The sequence below is a fragment of the Psittacula echo genome (assembly GCF_963264785.1).
Source record: "Psittacula echo genome assembly, chromosome: 14".
In the NCBI taxonomy this organism is placed as follows: domain Eukaryota; kingdom Metazoa; phylum Chordata; class Aves; order Psittaciformes; family Psittacidae; genus Psittacula; species Psittacula echo.
The window spans coordinates 3,899,723-3,920,634 of NC_137750.1; the positions used below are offsets into that span (position 1 = coordinate 3,899,723).

Sequence of the window (20,912 nt, forward strand, 5' to 3'; positions counted from 1 at the left end):
AGTCCTGAAAAGAGTCAATGATCTAAGGAAAATGGGTTTATAGGTGATGTAGAGCTCTCACAGTTTCACTGTGAAGCTGCTGAGCCTCTTAACATCTTCAAAACCTATTTTCTCCTCTGGTGTGGCTGTGTTTCAAAAGGTGGCTGTTTCCTAGATGGCAGCTTTGAAAGGTTTAAGACTCCAGGAGAGCTGTGGCATTAGCAAAGGTCCTGCACAACCACTTGTAAAATCAGGAGATTCAGCTTTCATTAGTGCATTCATCCTCCTTTTAGCTGATTGCCCGTGTTTCTGAGCTGGCCACTGCCGGGAGGAGCCATCCCACCAGTGGTGCTGAACTCCATAGGCAGCTTTCATGCTCCAGGTTTTCCATCTTGACCCTTCAGACAACTTCTCCAAAGGCAACATCATCTCAGGGACCTTCTACTAATAATGTCAAGCTGGCAGCTGCTGGACAAGGCAGTGCATGGTGAGATGGGGAGGTCAACACATCCCAGCCAGCACTCCTTTGACTCAGGTCAAAGCCTCATCTTCCATCTCCCTTCTATTCCTGAGAAAAGCTCAGAGATCTGCCCAAGTTGGGGTGGCAAAGCTTCAAGTTTTGGACTAGAAGTCGTTCATTATGGCCTTAAAAGCATTCCACCAGCCTGGCTTTTCTAGCAGCTAACCTTTTAACAAGGGCCTTGGAAATGTGACAAAAGCAACACGTGGCCTGAAAAGCAGCTTTGCATCAAGAACTCACGCACCAAGCAAGAGCCCTTTTCCTGGCAGTTGTTGTAATGAGTTCAGCCACTGCATAGCTAATGACTGTCACACACTGAAACCCAACCAGAATACTTGGCTGGAGAGAAGATGAGACATTCCCATCATCATTGTTATTAAAACAGAGACCTGTGAAGGATTACTTGTATATTAGGGCAAACTTCAATGGAAATTGGCCATTACTTGCCTCATTAGTATTTGAGGTGTGTTTGAATGCATTATGGCAAAAATATATTGCTTGGAAACAAATTCAGGTGGAAGTCAAAAAAACCCCACAAAACAAATTTCCTTCAGTGATGAACACACAGCACATGAAGCCATCCTGAGATTCAGCCCAATAGCATCAAAGATGAAGAATCCTGATGTTCTACTTATTTATAAGGCAAAATTATCTATTCATTTAGGAAAAAGCAATCATGCTCAGTTAGACACACCAGACAAGCATATGAAAAGAAAACTGGCTTTGAAGCTGCTCCTGATGGCAAGCCTAGACAGCTCGAGAAGAAAACTCCGCAAGCCAGGCTGTTTTATTATATTTTAAAGTATACATTAGGAAGTCAATTAAAGAAATGGTGTGAATTGCCAATTTTTTGTTGCATAACATTTTTGAATCCTTAAGAGAACATTAATGCAATTCAGCTCATTTTGCCGGTACCCACGCACCTCAGTGGAAAACAATTCCCAGCTCAAGGTGTTCCTTATAAATTGGACATCAGCTGTGCTGTTCATCTCTAGATGGAGCATGGCCCACCAGTTTTCCAAAGATTCAGGGTAGGAAAGTTATCTTCCATCTGCAAGGTTTGAACTACAGTAACTGCTCTAACATGGGCAGGGAGCACTTGTTACTTACCTCCACAATGCAAAGGCTGAGGGGACTTTGCTGAAGCTAAGGAATTAGTTTCTTGGGACATCCATTTTTTACCACCACTTCTCGTTAAAGCTGCTATTAATGGGTGATGAGAAACAGCAAGCTATAGCCTAATGACTAGGTGAAAACTGCAAATCTCCCCTTTAACATAAGCTTTGCTGCAGTGGAAGATGGATAGAGGAATTAGCAGCATGGTTTATCCCCTCAGGAGTTTACCACCTGATTGCAGCAGTCTCTAGTTGAAGGTTGGAGGAACTCATTAGTATTTTTAATCAAGGTATTCCTCAGCAGGACCATTATTATTTTCACTGGACCATCTCCCTCACCCTGATCCTGCTTAGGGGGCAACACCTTCGATTTTCACCCTCACCTCCCATTTTCACCCTCACATGTATACGTATCAGAAGAGCTTTTATTTTGTGAAGACAGGAACATTAAAAATCACCCTCAAAGCTAACAGACAGAAGCTTTCATTTTGCATAAAGCCCTTTACATCATCAAACACTCTTCCTTCCATTGGGCCCAATACACAGTCCAGCACAGAGAGGTCCTCAGCTACCCAAACAAGCCTGGACCTTGCAGCAGCTGAGACCACGAGACACAGGGTTGCTACCTCAGTTTAAGTTCTTATTTTCTAGGCAGGAAGCTGCTCTGTGGAGGTTCAACCTGCAGCCCCAGCAGGCTCTACAGCACCACTGGGCACAGCAAGAGACCTCTGCTGATGCCTACCTAAGAAAGTCAGGTTTCAGACTGGGATAACTCAGTTGAAACACAGCAATAACGGGTAAGCAGAGAGACCACTTACCTGAGCTCCTCCACCCAGCAAGGCTGGGCTGCTGCAGCTCTACCTGAGCAGAAACCTTCACAGGTGCCTCATTGATCACCGCAGACCTTTTATAGCCCCCCAGTCCCACCTCCCCAGCACACATTAAAGGGGCCAAAACCCACTGGAGCCTGCAAGTAAACTCAGCAGCACAGGGGATCAGCAGAGGTGAGGCCAGCCCATAGCAGGGATAAGCTCAGAGCTGGGAGGATGCAGCAGGCTGAGGCACCCGCCTGTGCTGCCTTTGCTTTGCCTTTTCCTCACTAATGAGACCCACTGCTGCGGGTGCCCCGAGCACAGCCTGCGGCAACCTATGGGGACAAAGCTCTCCATAGGGAAGTGGTGTCTTTTCTTCTGCACTGGGAAAAATTGCTGTCCTGCACACATGCATTGCAAGAAACCCTAAACCCCCAAAAGTAGTTTCCTTCTGCCTGCATTGGAATGCTGCCTCTCGCATGGACTGTGTCAGGATTAGTTCCATCACTGTTCTCACATGTGTATTAGGTGCTGGCTATATGAGCATCTTACAAAAAACCAGCAATCACTGAGAAAAATATCTTAAATTGAAAGGGTTTACTATCCTATTTTCTCAGTAGTTTGCTATGCCTGTAGCTTAAACACTAAAAACTAACAAACAGACTATATATATATATATATATTACAATAAAAATTCACAGCATTTAACAAACACAAGGCTGTTTCCAAGCTTAGCAAGCACATCTATGGGTAAAGTGCAATTTTCCCAGCAGTGCCATAACAGATCCTGTGGCAAGCACCCATAAACCCAAGAGCTCATCCCTCACTGCAGGGCTCAGGGTGTATGCAGCACTGCCATGCCTGCACCGAGAAATTAAATGCCATTAAACTTCGGAGTAATAGCACAGCTACTTGTGCCAGGCACTCAGAGCAACCTCGTCTGCCACCTTCTGTTCCTGAATGGATATAACTTTCATGGAAGAATATATTCCTGTTTTCCTTTGGGCAGGCCTGGTAGGTAGGGAATCAGGGAGAGGAGTTTGTGCAATTAGGGGCTCATTTCTGGCTCCCGCACTCCCAGCACAGGAGCCTGGGGTGCAGCCCAGCACATGGATATGGAAAGCAGAAAAAGCACTTGCACTTCAAGGCTAATTTACAAACAGAAGGAGACAGATAAATGATGGGTGCCAGCGTCGTGGCTTCTAGCACGAGAGGCATTTCCCCCAGGTACCTTTGATGGTGATAGGAATTTCCTTCCAGAGAAAGCCCAGGCTGGGTTTGCACTATGGCAATGCAAAATGACAGCTGGACGTGGCTGCATGGCTAGAAACTCAGCTGCCTTTAGCCATATTGATGAATCACAATGTTTGCTTCCTGATGGACTTACTTAACCAGGCAGGAATAGCCTCAGGTACCCAGGAAAGCTGCGCTACGTTTGTCACTGGGACGTGAGCCGCAGCCTGGAGAGCTGCTCCACATGGCTCCATGTGCCTTCCCAGGAAGGCAAAACCCAAAGTGGCATTTTCTCTGTCCCCAGACTTGTGGCTGAAGGGATAAATGAGAAAAATCAAGAACAATGACAGCCCAACAATGGCAGCGAATTGGGTTGACACTCTCTATGCTTCTCAATTACTCTGTACAACTGCTAATTGGAATAGTTCCTTTCTGAGGCACAGTCAGCACAAATCTTAAAACCCGAGATGGTTTTTCTTTCTCTGCAAGCCATCTGTCATGCTAATGTATCTTATTGCTGAGAGTTGATGCTTGGTTTGTCTTCCTTTAGCACCATTACAAAGACCGAGTGCTATGTCTCTCCTGTATGGATGATGGTCTCTGTACAGAAAAGAGCAGCTTTCCCCATAGCCCAAGACCTGTGTGCTGCACAGGGGTTATTAATACTAAGGGAACTGGGTGCTATCCTGCACCAGGAGCCTATACACCTCAGAGTTGCTCTGAAGATGAGTTACAAATAAGAGCATCAACTGATGCTTCTCTTTCCTGGAGATTGATTCATCCCGATACCTATGACTGCATCTCAAAGTGTATTTAATGATTCATTCCCTTGAATAATGCAAGCTGATATTGAAGAGGTCTTCAGCTTCCTGAGATAGGCTCTTTTAATAACAAAAACCATTTTCATTTGTTTTCTCTTCAAAATAATAACAGGAAAACCCCAGGGGGATTCTTGGTCTCACGCATCCTCAGCTTCTAAGGAATAGTTTGAGTGCTCTCCTCTCAGTGAGCTGCTGGTAGATGTGGGAGGATGCACTCATCTGCCCTTGAACATGATGGACATTTTCTGTCTCATCTTCCCTCCTTTGAATCAGGTCATTTCCCTTCATTCCCCCTGTCCCAGGCTGTCCATGTTTAAACAGAAGCAACTCACCTTTAGCTGCCCAGTGTTGCAGCCTGGCTGATGCAAGGCAGCTTTTATTAGGGCAGTATTTACTGAGGGGTCAATTCTGTCCACACCGAGGCATTCAATTCTTATCAGCAAAAATCCATGTGTGATGTGTAGCTGTATCCCCGAGGTAGTTGCAGAGGCCATGCAAATCAAATCTCAGCTGTCAGAAATCACACCAAAGAGGTGTTTATTGACACATCTCTTTTGCCAGATTAAAACCTGCTCCATTACTAGGTGATAAAGTGCTTGTCCTGGAGCTATGGACCTAGAGGAGGGCAGGATATGGCAAGCTCTTTCACCTTTGGGGCATTTGCTCCCATTCTGCTTTCCCATATCCAACAGTGCAAACATTGAGTATCCTCAATGTCTAAACAAAGGCAGGAGTGTGATAACTTCTTGAATATCACAAAACCAGCATTTCTTCAGAGCAGACAGTGCAGGTACACTGAAGCCTTCAGGAATCACGTGTGACAGCATCTGGCATCTGGAGCCTGACATCAGTGTGTCAGCCTGGGTTTGCTTCCAGACCCGGTCCTCAGAGACACCGAGGGGTGGAAAACACAGCACAAAATCCATTATTCAGCCCCAAGATGCCCTCCACGGTGAGTGGGACAGAAGGGAAGTTGCTGATACCACACATGCAGTGGGTTATCAGGCTTGCAGGAAAGCTTTTACCTGGGTATTCGCTGCTATGCTTTGCTGCTGCTTTCCAGAAAGCTTTGATTCCTCTTTTCTGGCCCTGCCAGCACAGCACTGGTGCTGTCCCTTTCCTCCTACTCCTCTATGCTGGTTTAAATGGCTCCTTTGCGTCTGCACTTTCTGCTTCCTTTTTCCACACTCTTGTTTGGCTTTGTCTGCTCAGAGATCAGAAGGGACCTTAAAGCTCATCCGGTTCCAGCCCCTGCCGTGGGCAGGGACACCTTTCACTAGAGCAGGATGCTCCAAGCCCCGTCCAAGCTGGCCTTGAGATCCTACAGATGGGGATCACGCTGGCACCATCCGTGATCCAACCTTCACTTGGACTTTGCCTTTTCAGTTATGTTAATTCCTTTCTGCTCTCAAACAATATTTTCCATTCATATTTTTTCAGCTGAGCCTACCCCGGCCTTTGATGATTTTTCTTAATATTAAAAATACGTTTGCTCTGGCAAAATCCTAATAGTTTATGAGAACTACATCAGAACGAGGACTTCGGAAAAGGAAAACGCTTTGTGCAGAAGACTTTGACAGCATCACCGCTGTCCTCTAGATGCTTTCTAGAGGAGCATCACTCCTCTCCGGGAGGAGTTTCAGCTGCTTTTTCGACAGCCTCAGTTCACAGGAGCTAACAGCGGGGCTCGGTGTCGCTGAGGAGCCTTTACAGCATCGCTGGAGACGGAAAACGCAGTTCCTGGGATTCGCTGCCAGCCTTCCCAGGCTGCTGTTTCACCAGAGGAGCAGGAGAGGGCGTGCGCAGCCAGCGGCGGGGCCAGACCCCAGGGAGCCCCTTTCTCCTAGGGAAGGGAGGAAGGTTGGAAACTCTCTGTAACAGCGCTTCAGCATCCCAAGGCTGAGCAGTTCAGGGTGGAAACTGCTCCACACCCTCGGTCTGCAATATTCTCAACTCAAAACCCCCAAACCACTCCCCTTCTCCCCAAAATAACTCACCCAAAAAAACCCCAAACCAAACAAAAACCACCCCCTCCCAAACCCAACAAACAGATGAAAGTGTTCAGAAACCCAGTTTAGATCCTCTGGTTTTCAGTGTTTCAGTCTCTGGGATTAACAATAAACTTTACAACCTGTTGTATTTTTCATGAAGGACAAATGGGCGAGGATTCTCCTGTGGCTGTTATTTAATGTATTTCGTCATTCTCAGTCCCTGCCTGGACCAAATGCAAGCACTGGAGCTGGAAATGTTATTCATACCGGTGCCAGGCTGTCTGCTGTTGAGCCTTTTCCCTCTCGTCCCAGCTCTGAGTTGGGCGATTGGCATCCAGGTACCGTGATGCAGTTTCCAAGGGAAAAAACAAATGTAATGAATTTTTGGTGCAGCTGGGCAGGGAGCACAGGATCATGCTGAAACCCTGCTTTGTGCACAGCGCCCAGCTGCTGGCAAGCCCACAGGCAGTGAGATGCATTGAGCAGGGGCAGGCAGGAGACTGTGAGCCCTGAAACCAGAGGAAAGGCTGGTTTTATCCCAGTTTTCACTCCTGCACAGAACCTGCCTGGAGAAAGAAATCCTTTGTGATGTTAGGGGAGGGAGGCCCCAGTGGCTGTTCAGCGATGCTGAGTGCTGTCACACAGCACCACGATAACCCCACTACAGATGACTCAGTGAGCGCTACCCATCACCATTTGGAGCTGCTGAGCTCCTGCAGCTGCGGACGTGAGCACACACACAACCACCGCTGTGGGACTGATCTCCTTGCTGTAGCTACTGGGGAACCATCCTGTCTTAAATATTTCAATCCATGTGGCTTCCCCCAGCCTTGTTATTGAAGATCCCTCACGTCCCTCCAGATGAGCACTTGAGCTGGCCTAGGTCTGATGCTGGCTGTCAGGAGTGTGACCTGCTGCCGAGGCAGTCTGAGGGCTGGGGAGCTCTCTGCTTCCATTTGGATCATGAATATTTGATGCAATGAGCGCTGCAGCTGGGATGCCGCAGAAGCTGCTGATCTTCCCAAGCCGGCTGCTGAGCCTCACTGTGTGCCCAGGACATGGTGAGCAGCCCAAGAGCCTTACTGCCAGCACTGCAGCAGTGCCAAAGCTGAGACCAGGAGCTTCTCTTTAACAGTTGCAAGTTGTGGTTGAATCCTGGCCTGTTCCAGCTTTCTCCAGACCTCCAGGCCTTCTGTGAAGACCCCCATGGGAAGAGTCCTCTTGTGTCCAGCGTCTTCTGTGTTGTGACCCATGGCCTCTGGTGTTTTAAATAGGTGGTGCTTTGCCTCAATTTCATTATGAATAGTGAAAATTGTTACCTTGGGAGTATGAGATAGGAACCATACTTCCTAAGGGTTTCTTACCTTCCACCCTTCCCATGGGTTACCCCACTGATGGAAAGCCATTGCCCCTAGGGTGAGATGTGAGGATGCCCTTCAACACATACGAGTGCTATGAGCAGACAGAGAGAGGTGCCCGCTCCTTCTAAATCCTGAGGAAGAATTTGGAGATGCAGAATGAAATGGCTTTAAATGAAACAGGCTGAAAGAGCTGGGGATGGGAAAACCTCCTCAGCAAGAAGCCCACAATGTCACAGATTAGAGATCAGCCAGAAGGTCATATAGGACAGTTATAGGGTTGGCAGATGGAAACATGATTTGGATTAGCAGCTTCACCTTCAAACATCTCAGTCTGAAGGTCTCTCAGCCTGACTAGGACAGTGAAAGACAAAGTTACACATCATTTATGTGCCAATCTTTTAATTGATTTGCCTAAACAGGCCCTGACCATTCCAAGTTTTAATTGTTCCTCTGAGCTAAATGAAACCTGGTTTATTTTCAAGCATCTTTCCTGACATCTTAAGAACCCGAACAAACAAAACCCAAAGACCCTCAAGCAAATAGGACAGGTTGCCAGATCTATTTTCACAGTGCTTTAAATTACATTTTAATCTTCCTAACCTCTTGTTTCCTATGCAGCTTCAGCACGGAGCAGGAAGACAGTTGTCCCTTGCAGGCTGGAAAAGAATGCTGTGCATGGAAAGGACAATTCTACCCCTAACACAACGAGATATAACCAACTGAACGTCCCAGCTGAATGGCATGACCTGGAATAAGGACAGACCTGGTTAAAGAGAGGAAATAGAGTTTATTCCTACCCGTTAATGACCCACTGATGCCTATAGAGGAGGTGCTGGTCAGATCCCACCTTCGGTGCAGCTTAGGCTGGGTTTGGTGCTGTGAAACCCTCCTTGCACACTCCTCTTCAGGAGCTTAAGCATCACCTTCCAACCTTCCTTCTTAAACAAAGGCCAGCTGGACCTAATCCTATATTTCATCCCTTCTATTACAAATGAAGCACGAGAAAAACAGGAAAATGCAGTAGAAAACCCAATTTTTCCTAGCTCTCTTTTTTTTCCTTCTGTCTGTTTCAAGCTCCTCATTTTTTGGTGGTGCTGGTCCCTAAGGCAGCCCTGACATCCCTCTTAGCAGCAGTTTCTATAAGCAGCTCCAGTTTCGGTTGCAGTGGTAACACACAGCCCCGCAGTGGGGAGGGAGCATCCTGCGAAGAGGAGCTCAATGCTCATCACCATGCAGTGTGAACCAAACATTAAACCTCCAGAAAACCACATTATTAACTATCTGTATGCATACTAAAGGCAAATCGTTTCCTCCAAAGTTCCCAAAGAACCAACGTGCCAATCAAGAATACAGTTTCTCTTTTATAAGTAGGGAAACTGAGCCAGCCAAACTGCGATAGCCGCAGGCTGCGGTCCCACACAAGCAGTGGGTCACTGTGCAGGGTGGTACCTCTCAGCCCCATCAGAAACTGCTCTGATTTACCCCCCAAAAACCAGTCTGGACCAGATGAAAGCCTGGATATTGCTGATTAACACATTCGCACATGCTTTAGGTACACACCAGGAGAGCAGCTAATGGTTTTGCCATTGTACTTCAACACCTCCCCTTGTGCAAGTGATTCCCACCTTGCTCAAGAGCCTTTGGAGAAGGATAATTGGTAGCATAGGCTTGGGAAAATTCAGATATACCAGAGCTGATGGCGGGGGGCAGGAAAGAAAAAGCCCCCAGGAGTGTGGAGGTGGCAGCGTCATAATCTTAGGCTGTCATTGGTTTAATGTTATTAAATAACTTCTTGAAATAGCAGCCATAATTATTCCTATATGGAGCTCAATCTGGAGAGCTGTAAGCATTTTCTTTCACTCCTTTCTTGCTTCACTCTGCTTTCCAGCTCCCAGGCCAACGGCATGGGGCTCTGTGCCCATGGCAGAGGAGCGATGGACCTGGCTGTCCACAGCCAGGCATCAGCCCTAACCCAGTTTCACCAGACTCAGCTCTGTCAACATGAACATGGTCTTTGTTGCATTTTTAATTGTAAAAGTGAATTTACATGAATAAAACACGGCTCAGTTGGGGATATGACCTACTTTTCATGGGATGATAAACCAATAGTAGCTTTGTCTTTTGATTCCATTTATTTCAGCTGTTCTAAGTTAGACAGAGTTGCTGAAGCAGATCAATAGGAAATCCACAACGCTTTTTTCTGTAAATAATCACATTCTGATTGAAGTGATGGGGAGCTGCTACATTTCTATGATGAAGCCTTTAACCTTCAGATCAGTAGAACAGTTTTGGCAGTACATAATTTATGTGGAAATAAATAATTTGATGGGGATTTTACATGTACATGTTCTGCACTAGAGAAACCTTCTCTGTTTATTTAAATTATGAATAATAATACTAAATAATATATAATCCTACTGTCCTGGACAAACATGGATCATTCCAAAGTTCATTAAGCGCAGCAGGAAATGGGGATGCTCTCTCAAGAAACAGATCCGGTAATTCCTGCTAAAATAAATCACAGTTTGGTTTTCAAGGGTGAATAAGAGCTTTTACTCAGATATTTGAACTTGTCTAGTATGAAGCAAGGCAGCTTTCAAAGATGTATTATTTCCATGCAAGATGTTGGCTGAGCGCTGCAGCCTTGGTAATTGCCAGGGATGCCTCACTTATCCCCTCACTTCAGCAGCCTTTGATGAGCTGAGTTGGAGACAGATTAAACCAGCATTAAGGCCCACACAGCACTCAGTTATGCTAAATCTAAATACCATAGATTTACTTATGAAATACAGAGAAATGAGCAGGGTCTGACCTGCGCTGACATGACAGCACGCTGAGACTTGAGACACCGCTGCTCCTTGTCATGTGCATGACACTGACAGCGTCCCCTGGCTTCAGAAACATCCCCACGGAGATGAAATCACCTCCAGAGCAGCTGAGTGACATTTCGGTACTTACCCAAATTAGCTGTTATTAATTAAATAACACCTTTCAGTGTCTCAGCAGCTTTCCCCCTGAAGCTGCAGTGGGAAGCTGGTGTGTGTCAAGATGCCAGGCAGACGTGAGAACCTCGGGGTTAGATTTTTATGGACATGCACCTCATTAAAGGTGTTAGCACGATAGGAAAATAAGAAATGTATGCTTATGTCTCTTTACCATCTCTTTTGTGCCTTCCAGCTCCTCTATCACAGAAACCCACTACCAGGTCCTTTTAAACATCCCCACAAAGACAGACCTGGTTCAGCAGAGCTTCACTTCCCCTTATTTTGGCTCTGGTTTGGATCCTGCTGGGGTCTAAGAGATTCCAACATCTGCCTACACACTTTGTTGATTAGAAACGGAGAGCTGAATCTCAGGTCTGATTTGTCACCCACACATTTACAGGTGCTGGGTGGTAGCTGGGGCTTGTAGTGACAGGGACCTTGTTCCAAAATGAGCAGTTTAAATGGAACCCAAACGTGCTGGCTCTCGCAGCCCTGTAGCAAACTGAGCTGCATCACTGGGAATGGAGAGAGGGGTGGGGCTTGGGGATTTCTGCAATGGTTTGATTGAAAATGCCAGACACCGCCTGAAGAAAACCATGGTACAAACTGCTCAGGGCTTGAAAACATCCAGGTAGAGCCAATGTATTCCTCAAACACAGCCCTTGGGACAGGAGTCTGCAAACACAGAGGAGTGGGACTAAACTTTTGGTTGAAATACTGCTTTTCTGGGTTGTAAATTGTAATAATAATAATGATAATAATAATAATAATAAAGAATCTTTCCCCCACTAAGTTTGCTAGAACACTGAATTGACCAGACTCAGAGGAGAAGAGATGTGAAAATGGGAGGGATGTTGGCACAGTGATGCTACACACTTACCACAGCTGCCATGGTGATGGGCACCAGGCTACAACACAGCAAGGCTGACAGTGTCATCTCCTCTTCATCCATCTCTATTTCCACTAGAATCATCTGTGACACAAGCCAGTGTGACTGACTGCCTACAAGCCCTTCGTGCCTCACCCGCAGGTACATGAGGGCACATCAGTGTATTCAGCACCAGAGTGCCCATAACCAAAATCAATGTGATGACCTGGGCACCCGTTTTGCTAATCCCACATTTTGAAGCCATGTGAAGGGCCTGGTGATGGATAGTCCCACACTATCCAGAGCCACCTCTCCTTTCCTTTCAAGTGTTACATCTGAGGGCCTGGTTTGCAATTAAAGATACACAGGGTAATTGCTGCAGCCATCACCTACTCATTATAACTGCCACAAGCCAGCATCCAAGGTATATAAAACCTTACAAGAAGATAAAGCAAAGAGGCAGCTCTTCCCTTTCTGTAATCTTCTGTATCCATGGGAACAGCAATTTGATATCTACATAGCAATGACAGACAGAAACCCTGCAGTGCATGAAGGACAGGTCAGCCAAGGACCCTCATCATGGCAGGGGCATGTGGGGTGACACACACTGGAGTGCTGTGGACACCCTGCTCCCCCTGCAAGGAGCCACAGCTTTAATGTGTGCAGAATAACCATGGTGCAGCCTATTTGCAGAGAAAATTTAAAGACAAAATGTGGTTCTTAGGGAGAAAGAGCTGGCAAAGCAACCTGGCCCATGCAGCAAGGGGTGCTGCAGCAGGGTGAAGGTGACCCCTAAAAAAGGCCTTAAAATTGGGCAAGAAAAGTGAGGAGGGAAAATGCTGTTTTTTCTAGTTAGGTTTGAAAATTGGCCTTTAGTGGTGGTGAAAAAGAATTGGAAGTAAATAAATAAATCTCATAAAGAAGGAACAAGAAGAGAATAAATATCTCTCAGCTACTTCTCATTAGTGAAAGAGTGTTTACTTGGGTGAACATTTTGTCTTCTCACGCAGCATCCCCACCATGGGCATGCCAGTTCTGCACAGCTAACAAGCTACCAGCAGGTAGGAATAAGGCTGTTTAATTTCTTAGCACACCTTGAATAGCCCATGGGGCTCACTCACATTTGGGAAAATGAATACACAACCCTGACAAATAGTATTAATAATGCAGCACAAGGACTTGCAAGCAGAGCACTGTGTACGAGAAATCCCCAAACTGCACACACTGTTCCTGAGTCAGTTCTTTACGCTGTGATACGTGGCTGAAACCCTTCCTTACAAAATGCCTTTGAGTCTTGCCTGCTCAAAGCTGATGAAAGGGCACAGGTCCTCAGTCCTGTGTCCACGAGAAGCAACACTAAGCTTCATATGGTGCAGTCCCAGCTGTAGGGATGTGCTCTCCCCCTGCCCTCCTGTGCTCCCTGTCATCCTCCTGGCAGAACCAGGTTGTCCCAGAACATCTGCCCAAACCTCAACTCACCACAGCAGCAGCTTCACCAGCAGCCAAAACAGCTCATCAATGCTCTTGTTCTGCATCCCTGCAGGGAATAAGATTTTTATATATATATATATGTGTATATGTATATATATATGATTTATATATATCAAGTGATACTTTTTCTCCAGTGCAAGAAAGTACTTTGGAGCTACAAGCTGCTCCAGCAACAACTGAGAGAAAATATGACCCAGGGCAGCCTTATTATACCTAGCTACTTAATTACTGATCATGATTGGTCTCTAATGAATCTAATGCATCCATACCTCATGATTCAATTAAGGGTTTCAGGACAATCCTAACTAATGAGCAAATGGAGCCTATTCCCACCAGGGTCCCATCACACCTAGGGCCATGGGAATGACAAGGTGTAAGGAAAGCACATCCTGGGGATGGGAGGGAGATGCTGGAAGAGAGGAGCTTTCATATCCTGGCACTTACAGACCACAGAATGCTTCCCTGGGCTTACAGAAAGAGAATTTGATTTAAAAAGCCCCAACCACACGGGGCTGGGGGGGGAGGCTGGCTCCCAAGTGAGTCCCAAGAAGGTCTCAGAATGCTGTCTTCCCAACCAGTGTGGGCTGGTGGCTCACTTACCTCCCATGTGCAGCTTCTTCAGTTACCATCCATCTGTCCTGGTGCTGGGAAACCTATATGGCACCCGGGCTGCAGGATGGATGTTTGCGCTGGGTGGGAGGCTGATGGCAGGGACAGAAAAAGCTTCATCCTGCTGCAATCCTGAGCAGTGAACTGTGCATGGCTCAGGCAGCGCCAGGTTTTTGTTTAAGTCTTAATCCCAGTAATTTGCTCTAACTCTATGGTTCAAGCAGGCGCAGTCACATGCACAAAGAGCCTGGCACCAATTAGTCGTTCATGCAAAGCAAGAGGATTTTGCTTTTAAGCACAACCTATTTTCTGGGAAGTGTCAGATGAGCAATTACCTTCCTACGGATCCATGAGCAGCTTGACTCGGCCCGGTGGGTGAATGTAAGGACTCCAATTTAATTGCTACTTTATCCTCAAACTCTACTTTTTATTTATTGCAATCCAAGCAACAGGCTCAGAAAGAACATAGCAGGAGGCCAGCACTGAGAGGGGTGGGAGACGGGCCAAAGGAGGCAACAGGGAGGTTATTCAAGGGGAGAAGGATGTGGCACAACCTGTGTGAAACCGCAGCAGATGACTACAAGAGGTGTTTAAATAATGAGTAGGGGTCCTAAGGGGGTATTCATTTATTTACTGAGCATTTATTGCTGTAGAGAACATCAGCCACAGTGATGCTCAGGGAAGAAGGACCTCACAGTGTGGCTGGGCTCTGCAGCTTACCCCACTACCTCCCTTACACCACATTCATGTATCCACTCCTCAGAGGCTCTGGAGAAGTTACTCCACAGTCAATGAAGGTGTGATACTTGCAATTAGAGGCCCATAACCATCCATGCTGAGAGCTGATGTCATGCTATAGCACTGTTAGAGGGACAGCAACACCACTGTTGCCTGTGCTTGATAAAGCACCACATTTTCCTGCCCCAAACCAGCACTTACTGAATGAAAAGCAAACGTTTATTTTGACAGTTCTCTGTTGGCAGTCCTGTTCTTACGAAGAATGCAAAGGCAATTGTTCCTGAGCCACCAGAAACCGCTAACATCAAGCCCAACAAACTATATTGGGCTCTGGGAAATGCAAGATCATCACCTGTGAACTTCAGGTCTTTCTTGGAGCCCAATTCATACCAAACTTAGAGATCCCAGTGGAAAACTCATGATTAATCTGGCTGGGGCAAATAGATGAGGAGCAACAAGCTTTGCTGCTGGATGATGTGCCTGGGCTGTGCTTTACTGCTTGAACCTTCCCAGCAGAGAACCTGTTTCATTCGTAAGCACTTACAAACTGGGTTTTAAAATGAGAACACAGAAGCTTGAATGCAATAGGAAAACTAAGGGTAAATACAACTAGGTCTACAAGAAGATGCCCTGTTGTTTAAACTTAACAAATTAGGAGTCAGTGACGCTAAATATGCATTACTTGTTTATCTGAAGCAACTGGAGGGGAAATAATCCTCTTAAAGAGTTGGCTGGATATATGCCTGCAGTGAGGTCCCATGGGATGGGTGTCAGAGTCGATGCAAAGAGTGGTGTTGTGCCAGGGCTTGGACCCTCCTTTGGAGTAGCTTATAAATATTAAATATGAAACATTAAATATTAACAAAGAGGTGCAGTGCTTATTACACAGTGTGCCACAAATGAGGTTAAAAGTGTGTATATTCTATTTGTTTTAATTACAGTGAGATGAAACAAGCTCAAATATACCGAGAATCCCCAAAGGAGGGTTTTCTTTTTCAGAAATGCTTAAAAGAACAAGAATAGAAATAAAGTTGGGACGAAGCTCTTTCTCCTGCAGGTGACAAGCTTATGGCTTGCACAGGAGCACACAAGGGAGCCCAGCCTTTTCCTTCCCTGCCCTTCGTTTTCAATCAGTGATGCTCTCACTCTGCCAGCTATCTGAGACCAAAACGTCAAGGCATCATATGAAATTTACAACTTAAAACCTCAAAATAAGGTTTATACACAGACAGAAAAAGTGGCTAAAATACCATTTTCTTGCCAAAATGAAATATAAGCCAACTACTTTGCACTACTAGTGCCATTAATTTCAGATACATCACTTTACACTGGTTTGGGATCTCTTTCATCAAAATAACTTGCACTTTTGGCTGTAATTTCTCCTAAATCCTCTGCTGCTAATGTTTCCTGTGGGAAGGTTTTCAGTAGTTCTTCGCTCACTGAAATTCTCCCAGTTGCTCTTCAGACCTCCAGACTATGGGATAGTGGAAGAAATGTGGGTGCCTGAGCCACCCCAGGAGCCTGAACACCCTAAGGCTGTAGTGCCTCCAGTCTAACATGGGATATTTAAGCAACAGGTTGCAAGTGGCCATAGAGAAATGACAGCCTGCTCGTGTCAAAGCCTGCTGAGGTATAGTTGGCTATTTCCCATTACAGCCTGGTTAAAAGTGGTGTCTGGCAATGAGAGATTTAATCAGCGAATACTGAATCAATACAAAATCTATATTTTTCTAATGATGGCTATTTCTTGGAGATTTACACCAATCTTTGATGCTTGCTAGCACTTAGGCCACTGAATCTAGAATAAACGATACGGTCAAATGCACAAACTTGTGTCGCTTACCTAAACCAAAAAATAACACTTTTTTCCCCCCTTTAGCTCTACTCTATTTCCTTTTTCTGCTTGAGTCCAGCACTGGATTTATCCCGCGGGCAGAGCTGCTGTTTGCTCAGCAGGATGAGCTGAAGGAAAAGGACTTTGGAAAGATTTTAGTTATGCAGGGAAGAATTAAAACAGAAAAAAAAGCCACAAAACCAAGGGAAAATATCCCAGTTCTCTGGGTTTCCTGGTTGGTTATATAACCAATCTCCTTGGTTATATTTACACTCCTATAAATAAAGAATTGCTCTGAAAGTGTGGCCTAAAAACCAATGACAAACGGAGTCAGCGACCATCGGCGCTTGGGTGGGAGCAGGCGCAGGGCTGGTGGGGCTCAGCACGGGGACGAGGACATCTGGTCATAGTCGGGGCACTTGAGCAGAGCAGGGTAGCTACTGTTCATCTGCAGGGAGGCCTCACTGGAGATATCCGAAGGGCTCCGTCCCCGTGCCCATGCGTCCGGATGCAAGAACTGCCCCGAGTAGTCAGAGCAGTTGCTCAGACGGGGACGGTAGAAGCTGGGGTGAGGTCTGTAGATGTCCTCGGCCATGTATCGCTTCATGAAGAGGTAAACGGACATCACCCCGGCGCTCTGCAGGGATAGACAGACACGGCCTGATGCTCACAGCTGCCTCCCTCACCACCACCAAAACAGGACAAGAATACAAACTGTTCTTTTTTGCACTGCTGACAGTGCACAAGGGCTCCTAAAAACAGTCCCTTCACTGCCCTGTGCCTCACATCCACACAACCACATCTCCTCCTCCTCTGCATTTCATCCTTGGCATCAAATGGTGATCCAATGCCCCATCAGTGCTCCAGGCTTGGAGTCTGACCCTGCTGTACATCTCCTGCCAATATATCTGTATAGTATTTTATATATATAATAATATATATAATGATAATATTACACATAATATATAATACTACTATATATTACCCTTCTGCCTGCACATCCTATCCTTAAACCCTGTCTGAGTCCTCTTTTTGCTAACAGCCTCAGTGCTCCCTTGTCCTAAGAACAGGATATACTGTTTTTTCACAGGAATGTGAGGGCTGCTACATACCTCTGTGAGAAGGAAGGAGATGGCAGAGAAGGCAAATGACCACCCGTATTTGTAATTGAAGAACGTGTCTGAGTCCTTGGTCCTGTTCAGCATCTCGTCGTTAATGCTGGATATGTAGAGGACCAGCCCCACCACCAAGGACAGACCTGAGGAGGAACCAAGGAGAAGGACAGTGGGAAACGCTTCAGGGATAAAGCTGCTGAAGAAATGCCTTCCTTTAAGACCTGACTTGTGGGTGAAAGTGTGAAACTCATAGAGAAGTTTCAGGCCTCTCCTGATGTGAGACTGATGTGCCATGAGAGGCCTCCTCTCCCCCAGCACCTCCTTCTGCATGAGTGCTGGGTGCTTTTCCTTGCACCTCCTCACCCCTGCCTCAAATGAGTTTTAAACCAAGTGATTGCCCACCCTGCAAAGCTCAACCAGGCTGCAGGGCTGAGCCAGGAGCCCCTGTGGGTGATGACTCCAATGAGGAGCCACCACAGTATGTTAGGAGAGCACCAGCACCTATGAAAGCAAACGTGCTCCATGCTCAAGGGTTTTCAGGATTAAACTGGGACAGAAAAACTCACCTGAGAGGATGAAGAATATCCCCGAGACAAAGGCGAGGATGGTCCTGTGAGGCCGAATGTGGCCAATGTTGCTCAGGATGAAGCCAATGAACATGAAGAAGAGGCTGACCAGAGGGAAGGGGGTGGCAGAACGGATCATCTCTGGTGGGAGAGGAGCAGAGCAAAGGGAGAATGGATCAATCCTCCCCACACTGTGAGAAACGGGCTTGGCTGGTGAGGTGGCTCCACCCCTCCTGTTCTCTGACCACCCTGCATCCTTCCTTGCTCTTGGTTAATGTGAGTGCCTCTGCGCTGCTCCCTGGCCCCTGGCAGGGCTTCCCCTCTTTGCTGATGAGCTGAGTAAAGAGGTGACTCTGGCTGCTGTGGGAATGACTGCTAATGTTGGCATTTCAGAGGGTTTGTGTGAAGCCTTACATAGGAAAAAGCCATCAGAACCTGCATTCTTCTCTAGCTTTGCTGTAAAGCTGTTTGCTGAACACTTTTATCTACTAAATAAGAAATGACCACAAAATTCATTGTGAGAGCCGTGACACCCCATCCTTAATTCATCCAACTGTGTAATGTGTGAAATTGACTGCTACAGAATAAGTACAGCTGCAAATTACAGAGACTTATAAAGCCAAACACTTCCATAAACATCAGTCCTGAATAGCCAGTGACAGGAAATTGTACAGCTTAGAGCCTCTGTGAGCATCCTCCCATTAGAAAGTGATGTTCCCAAAAGCTTGGAAACATATTGGGTGATTCATGTAGTTAAAAATGTAATTGCATCCTTGCATGGTAGCACTGCCAAGGAAGTAGGAGCTTGTTCAGCAAGGACACAGAGGATTTCTTGAGGAGATCCCTAGCAACCCTTTGCGGGATGCAACGGATAAGACCCCACTGAACCACTTACTCAGGACATTGACTGTGGACTCAGACGTCAGCTGGATGTTCATGGGCATGATGTATTCAATAGTGAAGCACCGGCCATGCTCTTCACCTGCAGCAACACAGACCATAACTACAGACATCTCTTAACTAGCATCTCTCTTGTGCAGAAGGACTCCTCTTGTACGCAAAACCATGCCAAGGCAGAGGGTTTAAGGTCACACCAGGGGTGTTATCAGAGCTTTTCACTCCCCCAGCTTTTCCAAAGCAGCCATTGAAACTTCATGACATTTCAGGTTGGTCACTTTGAGATTCCCATCCCCTTGGACTTTATTCAGCTCCTGCAGCCAAGTCACTTCATCCAGCTTGGCATGGACGGAGGGAACGGTCCAGCTGACCTGAATCTAAATTTTACAGGGAAAAAGAGGAAAGTTTTGAGCTGCTGCCTGAGGCACTGTGGCATGGAGAGGGATGGCAGTGGGGTCTGGCACGGCAGCAGCAAACTCACCCAAAGCCTTTTTGCAAAGGCACATTTATCCATCTGACTATTAAAGCTGGGCACAGGGCAATGGTGTTACTTGCCAAAGGTTGTGCCTGAGCTTGGAAACAAAGGTGGGCAAAGCCTCCAAAAATCCTGGTTTTTCCCATCCCTTTCCCACAGTATGACCCTGACAGACACCAAACATCACCTTACTGAGGGATGCTTTTGGGAGGAGACCATACCTGCCAGGAAGCAGACCCTCCAGAGCCCCGAGTGCAGTGACAGCTTGATTTCGGCAGTCTGGTTTTGGGGCTGGACGATGCCCTCCTCCAGGTAGAGCCAGTAGTCAGTGCTGACGGAGATGCCCAGGAGGCCAAGGCCACAGACAGCAAACACACTGCTGAGCAGCGTCAGCGCCTTCCTGCTGCAGGCACTCATCCCCAACAGCATAGGGGGCCGAGGCAGCGGCTGCTGGGAGCGGGGATGCAGCCTTCAGCACGAAGCCGTCTACAGCTTTTGGGGGGATGGATGTGCCAAAGCTTTGCCCTCTGCCCTCCGCTCTTATATAGGTCGAGCTGAAAGAAGCCATTAAAACAATCACAGTGAACCCTGACAGATGGAGAGTTTGAACTAAATCCCACCCGACTGCTGCCCCATGCTGGCCCAGGGCTTGTGAATGTGCTCAGTGCTGGATGCCAGCACTGGGAGGGAACAACGTCAGAATAGCTGTCCAGGAGCAGCTCATCGGCTCCCATTTTATTTGCTGCAGGTGAATTCCTGCTGCTCTGGCCAAACCTGGTGCTTGCCTCCCCAAGGATGTAGCCAAACCACAGCATCTGCCATCCTTACAGCCTTGTCCATGAAGGGCGGCAGCATGAGCTCTATCCCTTCGGCACAGGAGCCTGTTGAGACTCATGGACCCATTAATGGGTCAACAAAGATGCTTTCAGCTGCTGGACCAAAACCACCTCCAGTGCAGCTCCAGCCACCAGCAACATTGCCATTTTACCTCTTCCAGTGTAGATTTACCCACTGGGGGATCAAGATCCCTGCTTTGCAAAAACCATACTACATCTATGCATACTGAATGACACCATCAAACACCTCAGAGCAGAGCAGCATGATGTAATCTTGCCTTTTGCTTTTTACTGTGCTTGCGGATCAGTGCTGATGTCGGCTGAAAGCACAGACTGAATTGGTCCAAACTCAGCTTGTGCTTCAAGGGGAGGCAGGGAAACAGAGCCAGAGAGCTGCAGGCAGGCCCTGGGCAAACATTGAAGGAGGAGGCAAAAACTTCCCTCATCCCCATGTTGCTTATGGATGGAATCTTCTTATTTTGTTTCCTTCTATTTTTTGCAAATGTGTGGAGTTTCGCAGTTCTCAGGGTGCCTTGCAGGCTGACAAAACATCACCAGAAACCAGAGCTCCTGATGCAGCAGAGAAAAAGCGCAATTCATATGGGGGGGAAAAAGCCACAGAAATGAAAGACCAGAGGAATAAGAGCAAGAAGGGAAATATACATGA

At 46.8% G+C, this 20,912-nt stretch overlaps 1 protein-coding gene across 1 annotated transcript; it reads right to left on the reverse strand.

Moving 5' to 3' along the window:
• Positions 1–16,735: 16,735 nt before the first annotated feature.
• On the reverse strand, positions 16,736–19,838 carry CACNG5 (calcium voltage-gated channel auxiliary subunit gamma 5; the record flags this gene model as incomplete). Its single annotated transcript, XM_080629091.1, has 5 exons — positions 16,736–16,993; positions 17,469–17,614; positions 18,038–18,178; positions 18,933–19,019; positions 19,631–19,838. The coding sequence occupies 5 exons, from the start codon at positions 19,836–19,838 to the stop codon at positions 16,736–16,738; spliced, it is 840 nt and encodes a 279-aa protein (XP_080485217.1).
• Between the last annotated feature and the right edge of the window lie 1,074 nt (positions 19,839–20,912).